The sequence below is a fragment of the Procambarus clarkii genome, chromosome 46 (genome assembly GCF_040958095.1).
Source record: "Procambarus clarkii isolate CNS0578487 chromosome 46, FALCON_Pclarkii_2.0, whole genome shotgun sequence".
NCBI lineage: Eukaryota > Metazoa > Arthropoda > Malacostraca > Decapoda > Cambaridae > Procambarus > Procambarus clarkii.
Window position 1 is genome coordinate 34,184,910 of NC_091195.1, and position 19,772 is coordinate 34,204,681.

At 51.4% G+C, this 19,772-nt stretch overlaps 3 protein-coding genes across 4 annotated transcripts in view; all 3 read left to right on the forward strand.

Annotated features, from left to right (window-relative positions):
- LOC123770531 (uncharacterized) overlaps positions 1-19,772 on the forward strand; it is a 187,928-nt gene that overhangs the window by 147,915 nt on the left and 20,241 nt on the right. The window lies entirely within an intron of this gene.
- Positions 1-19,772, forward strand: part of LOC123770536 (uncharacterized) — a 42,578-nt gene that overhangs the window by 3,496 nt on the left and 19,310 nt on the right. For both annotated transcript variants that reach the window (XM_069301910.1, XM_069301909.1), the window contains exon 2: positions 15,329-18,632. In XM_069301910.1, coding sequence (XP_069158011.1) covers positions 15,821-18,632 — 2,812 coding nt within the window. In that variant the 5' untranslated portion in view covers positions 15,329-15,820. The remainder of the gene's footprint in view (positions 1-15,328; positions 18,633-19,772) is intronic.
- LOC138350603 (uncharacterized) lies at positions 192-1,672 on the forward strand. Its single transcript, XM_069301630.1, has 2 exons — positions 192-480; positions 1,521-1,672. The coding sequence occupies exons 1-2, from the start codon at positions 192-194 to the stop codon at positions 1,670-1,672; spliced, it is 441 nt and encodes a 146-aa protein (XP_069157731.1).

The window sequence follows — 19,772 nt, forward strand, 5'->3', positions numbered from 1 at the left end:
TGATTCTAACATGATGAGGGCCCACTACGAATCCAGTAATCTATTGTGTTAGTATCATTAATGTTCCACAGTCCCGGATCTGTCTCTTGGATTACAAACTCCTTTACTGTTACAGCTTTGGGTATTTCCTCTTGTAAAATGTCACCAGCAACAGCAACAAGCAGTGATGGCATGTCTGTTGAAACTGGATGATGGTTGCAGGAATGGATGTAGATGTTGATGTTATATCTGAAGGAACAGTACTAGTGGCTGACATTGCAGGAGTGGATGCTGATGTGGATGTTATATCTGAAGGAAGAGTACTAGTGGCTGACACTGCAGGAGTGGATGCTAATGTGGATGCTATATCTGGAGGAAAAGTACTAGAGGCTGACATTGCTGGAATGGATGTAGGTGTGGATGTTATATCTGAAGGAAGAGTACTAGTGGCTGACACTGCAGGAGTGGATGCTTGTTACGGCCATATTGGGTCGCAACTGGGTTCTTCTCTGATGTTATTAGAGTTTGGGTATCCGGCCCCAAGCTAGTAGTGGCTTTCAGGGGGTGTGTTCTGTAACGCAAGTAAATTAAAGGGGAAGGGACACAAATACACTGTTTTTGTATATATAATCACCACCACCATAAATAAATATATAAACTGTCACACTGGGGGTATAAATACACAATGTACAGAATCGTCTTCCTCTGAAGACATAGGATGCTCCATGGTGCTCACGATGAGTAGCCCTGGTTCTCTTTGTCGTGGCCCACGATGAATCCTCTGATTCGTTCGGCGAATCTACCCCGGCCATAGGCCAGCCAAATTACAGTCCCACTGGGTGCAGCGTCGTGGAGGCCTTCAACCACAAATCCAGCCTGTAGCTGGCAGGTTCCAATCAGCTCCGCTGCGTAGGCCACTCTACGACCGATACTAGGGTGCGAGCCCTAGGCAGGAGCCTCGTGTGATCCTGCAGATCACTCTCCTCTCTCTGAACCACAGTGGCCAGTCTCTCCCACCAGCCAGCCCCCAGATAAGACGATTCCTGGTACTGCCACGTCACAGGCAGGCTAACACACTCAACAGTGTTCGTCTGGGGGTGGCTCACAGCTTCTGCAGCAAACACGTGGAGAGACTACGGCTGCCTTGGGTAGACTGCCCCATCATCGAATACAGCAGTCCCAGGTCGACTCTGTAATCAGACACGTCATTACTACTAGAGACACTCTAGGGCACCTCACTTACAGGCTTAGACACAAACGCCCACCTATCCACTTCATAGATGGCGTTGCTGTCTAAGCGTCACCTCACCAGAGGTCAGCAGCGGCTATGCCACGAGCTGATTAAGTCGGGAATCCAGCCCCTGTGGCCGGTATATCCCGTCCTCACTAGATGGCGTCGTCCATTTGGAGGGGGTTTCGGGAGCTGACCCACAGATGGCGTTGTCGTCACCGCTCCATGCTCGGACGCTGGACTCGGGTCCGTAACAATGCTGATGTGGATGCTATATCTGAAGGAACAGTACTAGTGGCTGACATTGCAGGAATGGATGTAGGTGTGGATGTTATATCTGAAGGAAGAGTACTAGTGGCTGACATTGCAGGAGTGGATGTTATATCTGAAGGAAGAGTACTAGTGGCTGACACTGCAGGGGTGGATGCTGATGTGGATGCTATATCTGAAGGAATGGTTTGAGTGGCTGTCATTGCACCTGTGTTGAGCCACGATGATAGTTTTGGAAGTTTTCCAATGTTCTCCTTCTCCTCTGCAGCTCTCTTCCTCTTCCTCTTCTGTGCTCCACTCAAAACATTACGTTTCATTTCAGCTGAAAGGTTTATTCACCTGGAAATATATCTTAAATATATAATATTTAGTCCCACACCAGGATGTAGGGTTAACTTATATAAGTGTGCTTGCAACAAGACCTAAATATTTAAACAGTCTGCTTCCATAATGAGCATGTCCTATGCTCGTGGGGACCCTATGCTGGTGGGACCCCTATGCTCGTGGGGCCCCTATGCTCGTGGGGCCCCTATGCTCGTGGGGACCCTATGCTCGTGGGGACCCTATGCTCGTGGTGCCCCTATGCTCGTGGGGCCCCTATGCTCGTGGGGCCCCTATGCTTGTGGGGCCCCTATGTCCGTGGGGCCCCTATGCTCGTGGGGGCCCCTAGCCCATGCAGCAAGACGGCTCTAACTGAGATGGGATAAAACCCAATATTGACACTTCTAAAAAATCTGGTCGATTCACTAACTTTTTCACATGAAAGTGAATTTGGTAAAAAAAAAATATATATTAAATGGAAATGTTTGTCAGTTGGAGGTTAGAGGGAAGATGGGACAGATGGGACAGATGGGACAGATGGGGAAGAGGGGAGAGGAAGAGGGAAAAGATGGGAGAGGGGGATGTGGGTGAGTGGTAGAGAGAGGGTTAAGGAGGAAAGTGTTGAGGTGGAAGGTAAGAGAGGGATGGGGGAGAGGATGGAGGAAGGGTAGGGGCAGGATAGGGGATGAAGAGGGAGGAGAGGAGACAATAAGGGTAGGGGGAGAGACAGACTATCCCAGGCACCGCTGGGTACCCCTTCTTGTATATATTCCCGGCGGGACAGAAGTTGTTGGGCGCGTTTCCTATCACCTAATGCTCCTGTCCACCCAGCAGTAAACAGTCACCCAGGAGTTAGTCAGGTTGTTGTGGGGTTGATCCCCTGGGGAGGGTCAGTAATTACACTCTGGGGGGGGGGGACCTTGATCCCTGGGGAGGGTCAGTAATTACACTCTGGGGGGGGGGGGACCTTGATCCCTGGGGAGGGTCAGTAATTACACTCTGGGGGGGGGGGACCTTGATCCCTGGGGAGGGTCAGTAATTACACTCTGGGGGGGGACCTTGATCCCTGGGGAGGGTCAGTAATTACACTCTGGGGGGGGGAACCTTGATCCCTGGGGAGGGTCAGTAATTACACTCTGGGGGGGGGGGACCTTGATCCCTGGGGAGGGTCAGTAATTACACTCTGGGGGGGGGGGACCTTGATCCCTGGGGAGGGTCAGTAATTACACTCTGGGGGGGGGACCTTGATCCCTGGGGAGGGTCAGTAATTACACTCTGGGGGGGGGGGACCTTGATCCCTGGGGAGGGTCAGTAATTACACTCTGGGGGGGGACCTTGATCCCTGGGGAGGGTCAGTAATTACACTCGGGGGGGGGGGACCTTGATCCCTGGGGAGGGTCAGTATTTACACTCTGGGGGGGGACCTTGATCCCTGGGGAGGGTCAGTAATTACACTCTGGGGGGGGGACCTTGATCCCTGGGGAGGGTCAGTAATTACACTCTGGGGGGGGGGACCTTGATCCCTGGGGAGGGTCAGTAATTACACTCTGGGGGGGGACCTTGATCCCTGGGGAGGGTCAGTAATTACACTCGGGGGGGGGGGGACCTTGATCCCTGGGGAGGGTCAGTATTTACACTCTGGGGGGGACCTTGATCCCTGGGGAGGGTCAGTAATTACACTCTGGGGGGGGGACCTTGATCCCTGGGGAGGGTCAGTAATTACATTCTGGGGGCGGGACCTTGATCCCTGGGGAGGGTCAGTAATTACACTCGGGGGGGGGGACCTTGATCCCTGGGGAGGGTCAGTAATTACACTCTGGGGGGGGGACCTTGATCCCTGGGGAGGGTCAGTAATTACACTCTGGGGGGGACCTTGATCCCTGGGGAGGGTCAGTAATTACATTCTGGGGGGGGGACCTTGATCCCTGGGGAGGGTCAGTAATTACACTCTGGGGGGGGGGGACCTTGATCCCTGGGGAGGGTCAGTAATTACACTCTGGGGGGGGGACCTTGATCCCTGGGGAGGGTCAGTAATTACACTCTGGGGGGGAGAACCTTGATCCCTGGGGAGGGTCAGTAATTACACTCTGGGGGGGGGGACCTTGATCCCTGGGGAGGGTCAGTAATTACACTCTGGGGGGGGGGGACCTTGATATAAGCCTAACATGTACTGTATGTATATACTGGCGGCCTGTCCCCCGACACAGTGAATTAATTATATATAGAAGATAATGTCTGTCTGAGGCTGGAGACCAGACACTTAGGGCCAGCCTCACCCAACTTTCCAAGATGACACATGGTTATCTTGAGGTTATCTTGAGATGATTTCGGGGCTTTAGTGTCCCCGCGGCCCGGTCCTCGACCAGGCCTCCACCCCCAGGAAGCAGCCCGTGACAGCTGACTAACTCCCAGGTACCTATTTACTGCTAGGTAACAGGGGCATTCAGGGTGAAAGAAACTATTGCCCATTTGTTTCTGCCGCGTGCGGGAATCGAACCCGCGCCACAGAATTACGAGTCCTGCGCGCTATCCATCAGGCTATGAGGCCCCCATGGTGGCCATGGGAGTGTCATAGGCCAGGCGGACTTGGCCTTAGTGCCAGACTTTAAGAAATATTGACATCTATAATGCACCCCCTCCCCCGCAATTTTCCAAGATATCAGTAGTGAAACTGGGATATGTGTTTCCGTAGAGTTTTGATGGTTACTTCAGTTGTTTACCAACACATTATCATAGTTTACTGGAAATCGATGAACTCCAATATTTTCATAGACACACAGACAGACAGACAGACAGACAGACAGACAGACAGACAGACAGACAGACAGACAGACAGACAGACAGACAGACAGACAGACAACGAGAGAGAGATAGAGGGGGTGGGCAGGATAGGGAGGAAGAGAAAGATGAAGAGAGAGTGGAGAGAGGAGAAAGAGAGAGAGGGGGGGAATGGGATGGGGCTACAGCAGGAGAAGGAGAGGTGAAGGATGGATAGAGGGGGAAGAAGGGAAGGGAATGTCCCTTAGGCGGCTCCTTTATGTGCCTCTAGGCGGCTCCTTTATGTGCCTCTAGGCGGCTCTTTATGTACCCCTAGGCGGCCCCTTTATGTGCCTCTAGGCGGCCCTTTATGTACCTCTAGGCGGCTCCTTTATGTGCCTCTAGGCGGCTCCTTTATGTGCCTCTAGGCGGCTCTTTATGTACCTCTAGGCGGCCCCTTTATGTGCCTCTAGGCGGCTCCTTTATGTGCCTCTAGGCGGCTCTTTATGTACCTCTAGGCGGCCCCTTTATGTGCCTCTAGGCGGCTCCTTTATGTGCCTCTAGGCGGCTCTTTATGTACCTCTAGGCGGCCCCTTTATGTGCCTCTAGGCGGCCCTTTATGTACCTCTAGGCGGCTCCTTTATATACCTCTAGGCGGCCCTTTATGTACCTCTTGGCGGCCCCTTATATTCCTATAGGCGGCCCTTTATGTACCTCTAGGCGGCCCCTTTATGTGCCTCTAGGCGGCCCCTTTATGTACCTCTAGGCGGCCCTTTATGTACCTCTAGGCGGCCCTTTTTGTACTTCTAGGCGGCCCTTTATGTACCTCTAGGCGGCCCTTTATGTGCCTCTAGGCGGCCCTTTATGTACCTCTAGGCGGCCCCTTTATGTACCTCTAGGCGGCCCTTTATGTGCCTCTAGGCGGCCCCTTATGTACCTCTAGACGGCCCTTTATGTACCTCTAGGCGGCCCTTTTATGTGCCTCTAGGCGGCCCTTTATGTGCCTCTAGGCGGCCCCTTATGTACCTCTAGGCGGCCCTTTATGTACCTCTAGGCGGCCCTTTATGTACTTCTAGGCGGCCCTTTATGTACCTCCAGGCGGCCCCTTTATGTGCCTCTAGGCGGCCCCTTATGTACCTCTAGGCGGCCCCTTATGTACCTCTAGGCGGCCCTTTATGTACCTCTAGGCGGCCCTTTATGTACCTCTAGGCGGCCCTTTATGTACCTCTAGGCGGCCCTTTTATGTGCCTCTAGGCGGCCCCTTTATGCGCCTCTAGGCGGTCCTTTATGTGCCTCTAGGCGGCCCCTTATGTACCTCTAGGCGGCCCTTTATATGCCTCTAGGCGGCCCTTTATGTGCCTCTAGGAGGCCCCTTTATGTGCCTCTAGGTGGCTCCTTTATGTGCCTCTAGGCGGTCCTTTATGTACCTCTAGGCGGCCCTTTATGTGCCTCTAGGCGGCCCTTTATGTACCTCTAGGCGGCCCCTTTATGTGCCTGTGGGCGGCCCTTTATATGCCTCTAGGCGGCCCTTTATGAGCCTCTAGGTGGCCCCTTTATGTGCCTCTAGGTGGCTCTAGGCGGCCCTTTATGTGCCTCTAGGCGGCTCCTTTATGTGCCTCTAGGCGGCCCTTTATATGCCTCTAGGCGGCCCCTTTATTTACCTCTAGGCGGCCCTTTATGTGCCTCTAGGCGGCCCTTTATGTGCATCTAGACGGCCCTTTATGTGCCACTAGGCGGCCCTTTATGTGCCTCTAGGCGGCCCTTTTATGTGCCTCTAGGTGACCCTTTATGTACTTCTAGGCGGCCCTTTATGTACCTCTAGGCGGCCCCTTTATGTGCCTCTAGGCGGCCCCTTTATGTACCTCTTGAAGGCCCCTTTATGGGCCTCTAGGCGACCCCTTTACGTGCCTCTTGGCCTCCATTTTATGTGCCTCTAGGCGTCCCCTTTATGTGCCTCTAGGTGGCCCCTCTAGGAGCCTCCAGGTGGCCTCTTTATGTGCCTCTATGCGGCCTCTTTATGTGCCTCTAAGCGGCATTTTTATGTGCCTCTAGGCGGCCCCTTTATGTGCCTCTTGGCGCCCCTTTATGTACCTCTAGGCGGCCCTTTATGTACCTCTAGGCGGCCCTTTATGTACCTCTAGGCGGCCCTTTATGTGCCTCTGGGCTGCCCCTTTATGTACCTCTAGGCGGTCTCTTTATGTGCCTTTAGGCGGCCTCTTTATGTGCCTCTACGTGGCCTCTTTATGTGCCTCTAGGCGCCCTTTTTATGTGCCTCTAGGCGGCCCCTTTATGTGCCTCTAGGCGGCCACTTTATGTGCCTCTAGGCGGCCTTTTTAGGTGCCTCTAAGCGGCCCCTTTATGTACCTCTAGGCGGCCACTTTATGTGCCTCTAGGTGGCCCCTTTATGTGCCTCTAGGCGGCCCCTTTATGTGCCTTTAGGCGGCCCTTTATGTGCCTCTAGGCTGCCCCTTATGTACCTCTAGGCGGCCATTTATGTACCTCTAGGCGGCCCTTTATGTACCTTTAGGCGTCTCTTTATGTGCCTCTAGGCGGCCTTTTATGTACCTCTAGGCGGCCCTTTATGTGCCTCTAGGCGGCCCTTTATGTACCTCTAGGCGGCCCCTTTATGTGCCTCTAGGTGGCCCCTTTATGTGCCTCTAGGCGGCCCCTTTATGTGCCTCTAGGCGGCCCCTTTATGTGCCTCTAGGCGGCCCTTTATGTACCTCTAGGTGGCCGCTTTATATGCCTCTAGGCGGCCCTTTTATGTGCCTCTAGGCGGCCCTATATGTACCTCTAGGCGGCCCCTTTATGTGCCTCTAAGCGGCCCTTTATGTGCCTCTAGGCGGCCATTTATGTACCTCTAGGCGGCCCATTTATGTGCCTCTAGGCGGCCCTTTATGTGCCTCTAGGCGGCCATTTATGTACCTCTAGGCAGCCCCTTTATGTGCCTCTAGGCAGCCCCTTTATATGCCTCTAGGCGGCCCTTTATGTGCCTCTAGGAGGCCCTTTATGTGCCTCTAGGCGGCCCCTTTATGTGCCTCTAGGCGGCCCTTTATGTACTTCTAGGCGGCACTTTATGTACTTCTAGGCGGCCCTTTATGTACTTCTAGGCGGCCCTTTATGTACTTCTAGGCGGCCCTTTATGTACCTCTAGGCGGCTCTTTATGTGCCTCTAGGCGGCCCTTTATGTACCTCTAGGCGGCCCTTTATGTGCCTCTAGGTGGCTCCTCTAGGAGCCTCCAGGCGGCCTCTTTATGTGCCTCTATGTGGCCTCTTTATGTGCCTCAAGGCGGCCGCTTTATGTGCCTCTAGGCGGCCCCTTTACGTGCCTCTAGGCGGCCCCATTATGTGCTTGTAGGCGGGCCCCTTAATGTACCTCTAGGCGGCCTCTTTATGTGCCTCTATGTGGCCTCTTTATGTGCCTCTAGGCGGCCTTTTTATGTGCCTCTAGGTGGTCCCCTTTATGTGCCTCTAGGCGGCCCCTTTATGTGCCTCAAGGCGGCTCCTTTATGTACCTCTAGGCGGCCTTTTTATGTGCCACTAGGTGGTCCCCTTTATGTGCCTCTAGGCGGCCCCTTTATGTGCCTCTAGGCGGCCCCTTTATGTACCTCTAGGTGACCCCTTTATGTACCTCTAGGCGGCCACTTTATGTGCCTCTAGGCGGCCCTTCTATGTGCCTCTAGGCGGCCCTTTATGTACCTCTAGGCGGCCCATTTATGTGCCTCTAGGCGGCCATTTATGTGCCTCTAGGCGGCCATTTATGTACCTCTAGGCGGCCCCTTTATGTGCCTCTAGGCAGCCCCTTTATGTGCCTCTAGGCGGCCATTTATGTACCTCTAGGCAGCCCTTTATATGACTCTAGGCAGCCCCTTTATGTGCCTCTAGGCGGACCTTTATATGCCTCTAGGCGGCCCTTTATGTGCCTTTAGGCGGCCCTTTATGTGCCTCTAGGCGGCCCTTTATGTGCCTCTAGGCGGCCCTTTATGTGCCTCTAGGCGGCCCCTTTATGTGCCTCTAGGCGGCTCCTTTATGTACCTCTAGGCGGCCTTTTTATGTGCCACTAGGTGGTCCCCTTTATGTGCCTCTAGGCGGCCCCTTTATGTGCCTCTAGGCGGCCCCTTTATGTACCTCTAGGTGACCCCTTTATGTATCTCTAGGCGGCCACTTTATGTGCCTCTAGGCGGCCCTTTATGTACCTTTAGGCGGCTCTTTATGTGCCTCTAGGCGGCCCTTTATGTACCTCTATGCGGCCCTTTATGTGCCTCTAGGCGGCCCTTTATGTACATCTAGGTGGCCCTTTAAGTGCCTCTAGGCGGCCCCTATATGTGCCTCTAGGCGGCCCTTCATGTGCCTCTAAGCGGCCCCTTTATGTACCTCTAGGCGGCCATTTTATGTGCCTCTAGGTGGCCCCTTTATGTGCCTCTAGGCGGCCTCTTTATGTGCCTCTTGGCGGCCCCTTTATGTGCCTCTAGGCTGCCTTTTTATGTGCCTCAAGGTGACATTTTTATGTGCCTCTAGGCTGCCCCATTATGTGCCTCTAGGTGGCCCCTTTATGTGCCTCTAGGTGGCCCCATTATGTGCCTCTAGGTGGCCCTTTATGTGCCTCTTAGCGGCCCTTTATGTGCCTCTAGGCGGCCCCTTTATGTGCCTCTAGGCGGCCTCTTTATGTGCCTCTAGGCGGCCTCTTTATGTGCCTCTAGGCGGCCTCTTTATGTGCCTCTAGGCGGCCCCTTTATGTGCCTCTAGGCGGCCCTTTTTGTGCCTTTAGGCGGCCCCTATATGTGCCTCTAGGCGGCCCTTTATATGCCTCTAAGCGGCCGCTTTATGTACCTCTATACGTCCCTTTATGTACCTCTTGGTGGCCCCTTTATGTACCACTAGGTGGCCTCTTTATGTGCCTCTAGGCGGCCCCTTTATGTGCCTCTAGGCGACCCCTTTATGTACCTCTAGGCAGCACTTTTATGTACCTCTAGGCGGCCCCTTTATGTGCCTCTAGGCGGTCTCTTTATGTGCCTCTAGGCGGCCCTTTATATACCTCTTGGCGGCCCTTTAAGTGCCTCTAGGTGGCCCCTTTATGTGCCTCTAGGCGGCCCCTATATGTGCCTCTAGGCGGCTCTTTATGTGCCTCTAGGCGGCCCTTTATGTGCCTCTTGGCGGCCCTTTATGTGCCTCTAGGCGGCACCTTTGTGTTCCTCTAGGCGGCCCCTTTATATGCCTCTCGGCGGCCCCATTATGTGCCTCTAGGTGGCCCTTTATGTGCCTCTTGGCGGCATTTTATGTGCTTCTAGGCGGCCCATTTATGTGCCTCTAGGCGGCCTCTTTATGTGCCTCTAGGCGGCCCTTTATGTGCCTCTAGGCGGCCCCTTTATGTGCCTCTAGGCGGCCTTTTTATGTGCCTCTAGGCGGCCCTTTATGTGCCTCTAGGAGGCCCCTTTATGTGCCTCTAGTCGGCCTCTTTATGTGCCTCTAGGCGGCCTTTTTATGAGCCTCAAGGTGACATTTTTATGTGCCTCTAGGCTGCCCCATTATGTGCCTCTAGGTGGCCCCGTTATGTGCCTCTAGGCGGCCCCATTATGTGCCTCTAGGTGGCCCTTTATGTGCCTCTTGGCGGCCCTTTATGTGCCTCTAGGCGGCCCCTTTATGTGCCTCTAGGCGGCCTCTTTATATGCCTCTAGGCGGCCCTTTATATGCCTCTAGGCGGCCCCTTTATATGCCTCTAGGCGGCCAATTATGTGCCTCTAGGCGGCCCCTGTATGTGTCTCTAGGCGGCCTTTTTATGTGCCTCTAGGCGGCCCTTTATGTGCCTCTATGTGGCCCCTTTATGTGCCTCTAGGCGGCCCCATTATGTGCCTCTAGGTGGCCCTTTATGTGCCTCTAGGCGGCCCCTTTATGTGCCTCTAGGCGGCCCCATTATGTGCCTCTAGGTGGCCCTTTATGTGCCTCTTGGCGGCCCTTTATGTGCCTCTAGGCGGCCCCTTTATGAGCCTCTAGGCTGGCCCTTTATGTGCCTCTAGGCTGCCCCTTTATGAGCCTCTAAGCGGCCCCTTTATGTGCCTCTAGGCTGCCCCTTTATGAGCCTCTAAGCGGCCCCTTTATGTGCTTTGAGGCGGCTCCGTTATGTGCCTCTAGGTGGCTCCATTATGTGCCTCTTGGCGGCCTTTTATGTGCCTCTAGGCTGCCCTTTTATGGACCTCTAGGCGGCCCTTTTATGGACTTCTTAGTGGCCTCTTTATGTGCCTCTAGGCGGCCCTTTTATGGACTTCTTAGCGGCCTCTTTATGTGCCTCTAGGTTTTCTCTTTATGTGTCTCTAGGTGCCCCTTTATGTGCCTCTTGGTGCCCCTTTATGTTCCTCTAGGCGGCCTCTTAATTTCCTCTAGGTGGCCTCTTTATGCGCCTTTGGCTGGCCCTTTTTGTACCTCTAGGCGGCCCTTTATGTGCCTCTAGGTGGCTCCTCTAGGAGCCTCCAGGCGGCCTCTTTATGTGCCTCTATGTGGCCTCTTTATGTGCCTCAAGGCGGCCGCTTTATGTGCCTCTAGGCGGCCCCTTTACGTGCCTCTAGGCGGCCCCATTATGTGATTGTAGGCGGGCCCCTTAATGTACCTCTAGGCGGTCTCTTTATGTGCCTTTAGGCGGCCCCTTTATGTGCCTCTAGGCGGCCTCTTTATGTGCCTCTATGTGGCCTCTTTATGTGCCTCTAGGCGGCCTTTTTATGTGCCTCTAGGTGGTCCCCTTTATGTGCCTCTAGGCGGCCCTTTTATGTGCCTCAAGGCGGCTCCTTTATGTACCTCTAGGCGGCCTTTTTATGTGCCACTAGGTGGTCCCCTTTATGTGCCTCTAGGCGGCCCCTTTATGTGCCTCTAGGCGGCCCCTTTATGTACCTCTAGGTGACCCCTTTATGTACCTCTAGGCGGCCACTTTATGTGCCTCTAGGCGGCCCTTCTATGTGCCTCTAGGCGGCCCTTTATGTACCTCTAGGCGGCCCATTTATGTGCCTCTAGGCGGCCCTTTATGTGCCTCTAGGCGGCCATTTATGTACCTCTAGGCGGCCCCTTTATGTGCCTCTAGGCAGCCCCTTTATGTGCCTCTAGGCGGCCATTTATGTACCTCTAGGCAGCCCTTTATGTGACTCTAGGCAGCCCCTTTATGTGCCTCTAGGCGGCCCTTTATATGCCTCTAGGCGGCCCTTTATGTGCCTCTAGGCGGCCCTTTATGTGCCTCTAGGCGGCCCTTTATGTGCCTCTAGGCGGCCCTTTATGTGCCTCTAGGCGGCCCCTTTATGTGCCTCTAGGCGGCTCCTTTATGTACCTCTAGGCGGCCTTTTTATGTGCCACTAGGTGGTCCCCTTTATGTGCCTCTAGGCGGCCCCTTTATGTGCCTCTAGGCGGCCCCTTTATGTACCTCTAGGTGACCCCTTTATGTATCTCTAGGCGGCCACTTTATGTGCCTCTAGGCGGCCCTTTATGTACCTTTAGGCGGCTCTTTATGTGCCTCTAGGCGGCCCTTTATGTACCTCTAGGCGGCCCTTTATGTGCCTCTAGGCGGCCCTTTATGTACATCTAGGTGGCCCTTTAAGTGCCTCTAGGCGGCCCCTATATGTGCCTCTAGGCGGCCCTTTATGTGCCTCTAAGCGGCCCCTTTATGTACCTCTAGGCGGCCATTTTATGTGCCTCTAGGTGGCCCCTTTATGTGCCTCTAGGCGGCCTCTTTATGTGCCTCTTGGCGGCCCCTTTATGTGCCTCTAGGCTGCCTTTTTATGTGCCTCAAGGTGACATTTTTATGTGCCTCTAGGCTGCCCCATTATGTGCCTCTAGGTGGCCCCTTTATGTGCCTCTAGGTGGCCCCATTATGTGCCTCTAGGCGGCCCCTTTATGTGCCTCTAAGCGGCCTCTTTATGTGCCTCTAGGCGGCCTCTTTATGTGCCTCTAGGCGGCCTCTTTATGTGCCTCTAGGCGGCCCCTTTATGTGCCTCTAGGCGGCCCTTTTTGTGCCTCTAGGCGGCCCCTATATGTGCCTCTAGGCGGCCCTTTATATGCCTCTAAGCGGCCGCTTTATGTACCTCTATACGTCCCTTTATGTACCTCTTGGTGGCCCCTTTATGTACCACTAGGTGGCCTCTTTATGTGCCTCTAGGCGGCCCCTTTATGTGCCTCAAGGCGACCCCTTTATGTACCTCTAGGCAGCACTTTTATGTACCTCTAGGCGGCCCCTTTATGTGCCTCTAGGCGGTCTCTTTATGTGCCTCTAGGCGGCCCTTTATATACCTCTTGGCGGCCCTTTAAGTGCCTCTAGGTGGCCCCTTTATGTGCCTCTAGGCGGCCCCTATATGTGCCTCTAGGCGGCTCTTTATGTGCATCTAGGCGGCCCTTTATGTGCCTCTAGGCGGCCCTTTATGTGCCTCTAGGCGGCACCTTTGTGTTCCTCTAGGCGGCCCCTTTATATGCCTCTCGGCGGCCCCATTATGTGCCTCTAGGTGGCCCTTTATGTGCCTCTTGGCGGCATTTTATGTGCTTCTAGGCGGCCCATTTATGTGCCTCTAGGCGGCCTCTTTATGTGCCTCTAGGCGGCCCTTTATGTGCCTCTAGGCGGCCCCTTTATGTGCCTCTAGGCGGCTATTTTATGTGCCTCTAGGCGGCCCTTTATGTGCCTCTAGGAGGCCCCTTTATGTGCCTCTAGTCGGCCTCTTTATGTGCCTCTAGGCGGCCTTTTTATGTGCCTCAAGGTGACATTTTTATGTGCCTCTAGGCTGCCCCATTATGTGCCTCTAGGTGGCCCCGTTATGTGCCTCTAGGCGGCCCCATTATGTGCCTCTAGGTGGCCCTTTATGTGCCTCTTGGCGGCCCTTTATGTGCCTCTAGGCGGCCCCTTTATGTGCCTCTAGGCGGCCTCTTTATATGCCTCTAGGCGGCCCTTTATATGCCTCTAGGCGGCCCCTTTATATGCCTCTAGGCGGCCAATTATGTGCCTCTAGGCGGCCCCTGTATGTGTCTCTAGGCGGCCTTTTTATGTGCCTCTAGGCGGCCCTTTATGTGCCTCTATGTGGCCCCTTTATGTGCCTCTAGGCGGCCCCATTATGTGCCTCTAGGTGGCCCTTTATGTGCCTCTAGGCGGCCCCTTTATGTGCCTCTAGGCGGCCCCATTATGTGCCTCTAGGTGGCCCTTTATGTGCCTCTTGGCGGCCCTTTATGTGCCTCTAGGCGGCCCCTTTATGAGCCTCTAGGCTGGCCCTTTATGTGCCTCTAGGCTGCCCCTTTATGAGCCTCTAAGCGGCCCCTTTATGTGCCTCTAGGCTGCCCCTTTATGAGCCTCTAAGCGGCCCCTTTATGTGCTTTGAGGCGGCCCCGTTATGTGCCTCTAGGTGGCTCCATTATGTGCCTCTTGGCGGCCTTTTATGTGCCTCTAGGCTGCCCTTTTATGGACCTCTAGGCGGCCCTTTTATGGACTTCTTAGTGGCCTCTTTATGTGCCTCTAGGCGGCCCTTTTATGGACTTCTTAGCGGCCTCTTTATGTGCATCTAGGTTTTCTCTTTATGTGTCTCTAGGTGCCCCTTTATGTGCCTCTTGGTGCCCCTTTATGTTCCTCTAGGCGGCCTCTTAATTTCCTCTAGGTGGCCTCTTTATGCGCCTTTGGCTGGCCCTTTTTGTGCCTCTAGGCGGCCTCTTTATGTTCTTCTAGGTGGTCTCTTTATGCGCCTCTAAGTGAACTTTTATGTGCCTCTAGGCGGCCTCTTTACATGCCTCTAGGTGGCCTCTTTGTGCGCCTCTAGAAGGTTCCTCTGTTCGCCTTTAGGTGTCCCTTGTATGAGCCTCTAGGTGACCCGCCATTATTGCTCCTATGAGAGACTCTCAGGGGACGGAAGTTTACTTGTAGTAAACTCCATGTAAGTTGTTAACATTATACTGTGAATATTGTACACTAGAGAGCGGAGGGGGAGAGGGCGATCTACACAGAAGCTCAGATGGGAACCCTTGCAAGAAAATAAATAATTCAAAGCCCAATTAATATGGTATAGCAAAGTTCGTCGTAGGAGGTAGCTTTGGCACCGTGCAAAGTTGTACTCGCTAAATACATGCGAGTATGTGGGTAACACATACCTGCTGGGTATGTGCCCTGTTGGGTGCATACCCAGAAGGAATTACTGTTAGAAATTTGGTGAGGCTAGCTTCCTGGGTCTGGTCTTCAACCTCGCATAGACAGACATTAAGTTCTATTGATACAGATATATAATTTCTTGTTCTCTTTTGTGTTAATATAGTTAACAACTTATTATTATTACCTTTGATATAACTTTTCATCCTTTTGACGACATCAATAATATCAACTATACTTTTCGAAGAATGTGTAAACATAGCTTCCTTAATCTCTCTTAATAAGGGAGATTTCTAATTCCTGAGATCAACTTTGTCATTCTTCTCTTTATGGGTTCAAGTTAAATTATGTCCAGTATATTGTATGTTGACCAAACTGAACTGCATAATCTAAATAGGTCCTTACAAGAGCAAGATAAAGGCAGAGAATAACATTACTAAATGCTATACCGTATATTTCTGGGTGAGAAAATGAGCACCATTACTCTACCTAAACCAGAAGCCAACACCACAATGATCACAGGAGTTATGTCAAAATATTGACATGTTTTAAGTTATAAAATAAAACAAAATACAGGAGGCAGACTTTGGAATTTTATTTGTTTTAGTGATCTCAAAAATGTATTTTTGACCCAATGTTTAACACTAACATCTTGTTTTAATAACGTTAAATTGTTCTTCCAGATGACAGAAATCTGATGAGTATAAAGGCAGAAGAAATTAACTAGTTAAAGAACAAATTGAAAATAACAAATAAAGCTGGAACCGAATATTGCATTAACATGTGAACACATTTAGTAAAATTTGGTTTATTTGGAAATCACTTATATTTTTGGTCAATTAAGTGACTGTATTGTGGTTAGAGGAGTCGGATCATTACCGATTAGGTCCGAGTTTGATTCCCTGGCAGTGTGAGATGCTCAGCCTCCTGATACCTCTGTTCACCTAGCAGTAAATATTAACCTGGAAATTAGTCAACTGTTGAGGGATGCATCCTGAGGAAGGTCTGTCGTTGGCTTAGGAAGGCCAACATAAGCCTAACAAGCTGCCCGTCTCCGACAGTGGGAAACATGTTATGTTTTTAAACATAATATAATAACAAAACCAGCGTGGGACATTTACTGCTTGTGTGAAACTTGACAACAGTTGTGTGAGGTGAGAATCATACGGCCCAATATGGCGGCCTCGAGTCCTGTTATCCAACCGGAAGATGTGAACAGACTGCGGTATGGACTGGCTGTGACTAAGGCAGGACGAGACGCGCTAGCAAGTGTGTTTATGTGGTCGTACCGGGGCACCTTCCCAGTAGTGACTTACCTCACTCAGGACTTGGGGTACACCAATGCTCAGTACAGGCGTGTCTTCGATGATCACCAGAGGGATAAACTCGAAGCTTCCTCTGACGCGGCAACTTTTGACATCACCCTGTTGTATAAACTCCTGCAACGTATGTGTGGTCTGGCTGAGATGAATGACCCCACGTGGACCACTCCAGGGCCTCAGGGACCATCACTTGAACACCTCATTTACAGCCTGAAGCAACACCGAAACACGTTGGCCCATGATAATGTGAGAATGTCAGAGCAAGATCTTACGTCAACACTGACGGAGCTCAGTGACTTATTGGCTAAGATGCTGGCTGAGGCCGGCGTCCGGTGTGGGACAAACAGCCAGGATGTGGACCACGTGACCAGAGATGTCACCAAGTATATTGGTGATCTGCTAGCGAAGGTCAGAGAGCCGCTGGATCCCTCAGATGTGGCGTACTTGCCTCAGCTCCGCCAGGAGATTAAGGTGTTCAGAAGCCACATCACAGAAGAGGTTAAGCAGATGAGCAAGCAGGAGCTAACTGACGGGTATAAACTGCTGTACCAGATTGTTCCCGCACCCTGGCTCCTCCTCAACATTAACTACAACCCAAGTCTTGCTTTTACACGACTGCGACTCCTTGAAAATCCCTTCATATGGGCAAGACCCTCCCATGCGGCCAAGAGTCAGGATATAAACTATGAAGACATCTGGAGTATGAGACGAGACGACGGAAGAGTCCCTCAGTGTGTCCTCCTGACGGGGGAAGGTGGTATGGGCAAGACAACTTTACTCAAGCTCATCCTCGAGAAGTGGGTAGAGGACCCTGCTGCCATACGTCACCTGGGCACTGTGGACCTCGTTTTCTATGTACAGTGCAGGGACACACATCTTAATACCTTCGATGATCTCCTCCACCAGTTACTGCCTCAAACACTTAGTGATTTTGATGCTGATTTACAGCTGTTTAAGGAGATAATCTTGAGCTTAAAAATATTAGTCCTGATTGACGGCTACGACGAGGTCAACGACCATTCAGGAAGGCTGGTGAAGGAGCTGTTGCACCTGCCTGGCAAGGATGTGAGGTTGGTGATAACCACACGGCCGGGGTGGGACCAACACCTGTCACAGCTCGTCCCACACACCAGACCTCGCTGCAACATCCTCGTCTTGGGCATCACTCCAGAACGTCGCGTGGAGTTCGCCGAGAGAACCATCAAGGTGCTGGTGGAGGAAGAGTGCCAACGGAGTGACATCACAGGGAGGTTTACCCAGCGGCTGGAGCAGATGAGTGAGTTCCTGGGTGAGTACCTCAACACTCCACTCACCTTGACCTTGTTGGCGCTGCTGTGTGTCGAGGCTCCAGAAGAATTTAACAACCTCACCACAAACACTCAAGTCTACGAGAAGATTCATGACTTCATAACCAACAAACTGGTGTCCAGACTCACAGCCAAACACGTGACCGAACCCAAAGGAAAATGTGACGAAAATGTGAAAAAGTTTTTGAGGTTCTTAGAAGAGATTAGTTTAAGAGGGATCCAGAGGCAGGAGTACGACCTTTGGCCGGAGACGGAAGCGGAGATTAGGGAGAAGTGTGACACTCTGGGACTGCCGCAGGACGAGGTCTTGTCCAACTATTTCACAAGAACCAGCTACCGTCGGGGCCTCAATGTGGTGTGGGTGTTTAGCTATTTTCACGCCAGGTACCAGGAGTATTGTGCCAGCAGGGGGCTGGTCGATCTCTTGTTGAGGGCTGAGCAAGACCGAGGTGATCAAGCATCACACCGTGTATCAGGGAAATGCTCTAAAATCATTGACCTCTTGGTGGATGTTGTGGTGTGGGTGATTGGCTATTTTCACGCCAGGTACCACGAGTATTGTGCCAGCAGGAGGCTGGTCGATCTCTTGTTGAGGGCTGAGCAAGAACGAGGTGATCCAGCATCACACCGTGTGTCAGGGGAAAGGTCTATAATCATTGACCTCTTGGTGGATGTTGTACGTAAGGAAAAACGCTCCTTGGGAGATCACCTGAGAGGGTCAAAGTTTAATATTAGCGACGTGCAACAAGAGTTTAATGAGCGCTCCAGATGGCAGAACATTTTACTCAGCATTACCGGGGTGCTGTGTGCCCGGGGAGTAGAGCACATGTTCATTACTCACATAATTGACCTGTGCGAGATGGTTACACCTGAGCCTGACGAGCTGTTGAAGCATGTAGCAGAGTCCCGCGGGAGTGAACACGTCATCCAAGCCGTGTGTGAGAAGCTGCGTACAGAACGAAAGTGGATAATATGGAGTGTTGACTCGTGTGTTGTCCTGCCGCTTGTTCTTAAGAAGGTGACACCTAAGAACATTTACCTAAGAATAAGCGATACACCCCAACTAAAGCAGTGTCTGTCTACACTGTCAGTGCTGGCAAAAATGAAGGTAACCATATCCTTAGTTCTTCACTATAGTTTATACAGGAAAGAGAGAATTGTTATAACAAATCAATGTATGGAGAGGCTGACAGCCCCCGACAGTAAGTGTATCTTAGAGGAGTTTGATGGTGTCTTGCCTGAGGCAGCCATACCCCTCCTGCCTCACACCCTCGAGAGCCTCCACCTGCGCCTCACACTACAGCAACTGCCCGTCCTCATCCGTCACCTGTCTCACCTTCCTCACCTGCAGACTCTTGGTAAATATTCTTTTTTTCCCACCATAATTTTTAGGGTTATTTATTAATACCAAAATTACGCAAAGGGCTTCATTCGTCATGTTTAATATAGTAATTCAGATTTACATTGTTTACATATATGTTTACAACCTTATGGATGAAAGATTCCTTATATTGTTTACAAACATAATCACCTTAAGGGAGACAAACACCTTATATTGTTTACAAATATAATCATCTTATGGACGACAAACACCTGATATTGTTTGCAAAAATAGTTACCTTAGGGCGAGAAGCTCCCAACATTGTTTACAAATATAGTTACCTTAAGAGCGACAAATATCTTATTTTGTTTACAAATATAGTCACCTTAAGGGAGACAACCCCCTTACATTGTTTACAAATATAGTCACCTTAAGGATGACAAACCTTCTACTTTGATTACAAATATAGACTTATTAAGGGCAACTACTCCATGAATAATAAATTTTCGAAACGTTCCGCTGCTGTATATATTCTTGTGTATAAATAATTTCATGAAGTATTTAGCGACGCCAAACTTTTGGTTCAGATGACTTACCACTTTGACTTTGACGCGTGGTACAGATCTCCTTTCACTGTGACCTAATTCCTGTTCAAGATTTCTTTCACTGTGACCTAATTCCTGTTCAGGATGACCTTTCACTGTGACCTAATTCCTGTTCAAGATGACCTTTTACTGTGACCTAATTCCTGTTCAAGATGACCTTTTACTGTGACCTAATTCCTGTTCAAGATGACCTTTTACTGTGACCTAATTCCTGTTCAGGATGACCTTTCAGTGTGACCTAATTCCTGTTCAAAATGACCTTTCTATGTGACCTAATTCCTGTTCAAGATGATCTTTCACTGTGACCTAATTCCTGTTCAAGATGACCTTTCACTGTGACCTAATTCCTGTTTAAGATGACCTTTTACTGTGACCTAATTCCTGTTCAAGATGACCTTTCACACTGAAATAATTCCTGTTCAAAATGACCTTTCTCTGTGACCTAATTCCTGTTCAAGATGACCTTTCACTGTGACCTAATTCCTGTTCAAGATGACCTTTCACTGTGACCTAATTCCTGTCCAAGATGACCTTTAATGTGACCTAATTCCTGTTTAAGATGACCTTTTACT

Bases quoted from the DNA above. Each gene is read 5' to 3' on its own strand.
- LOC138350603 (XM_069301630.1), top strand. From the start codon at position 192: ATGGTTGCAGGAATGGATGTAGATGTTGATGTTATATCTGAAGGAACA. The intron at 481-1,520 runs GTTCTTCTCTGA...CTGACATTGCAG, and splicing joins CCATATTGGGTCGCAACTGG to GAATGGATGTAGGTGTGGAT.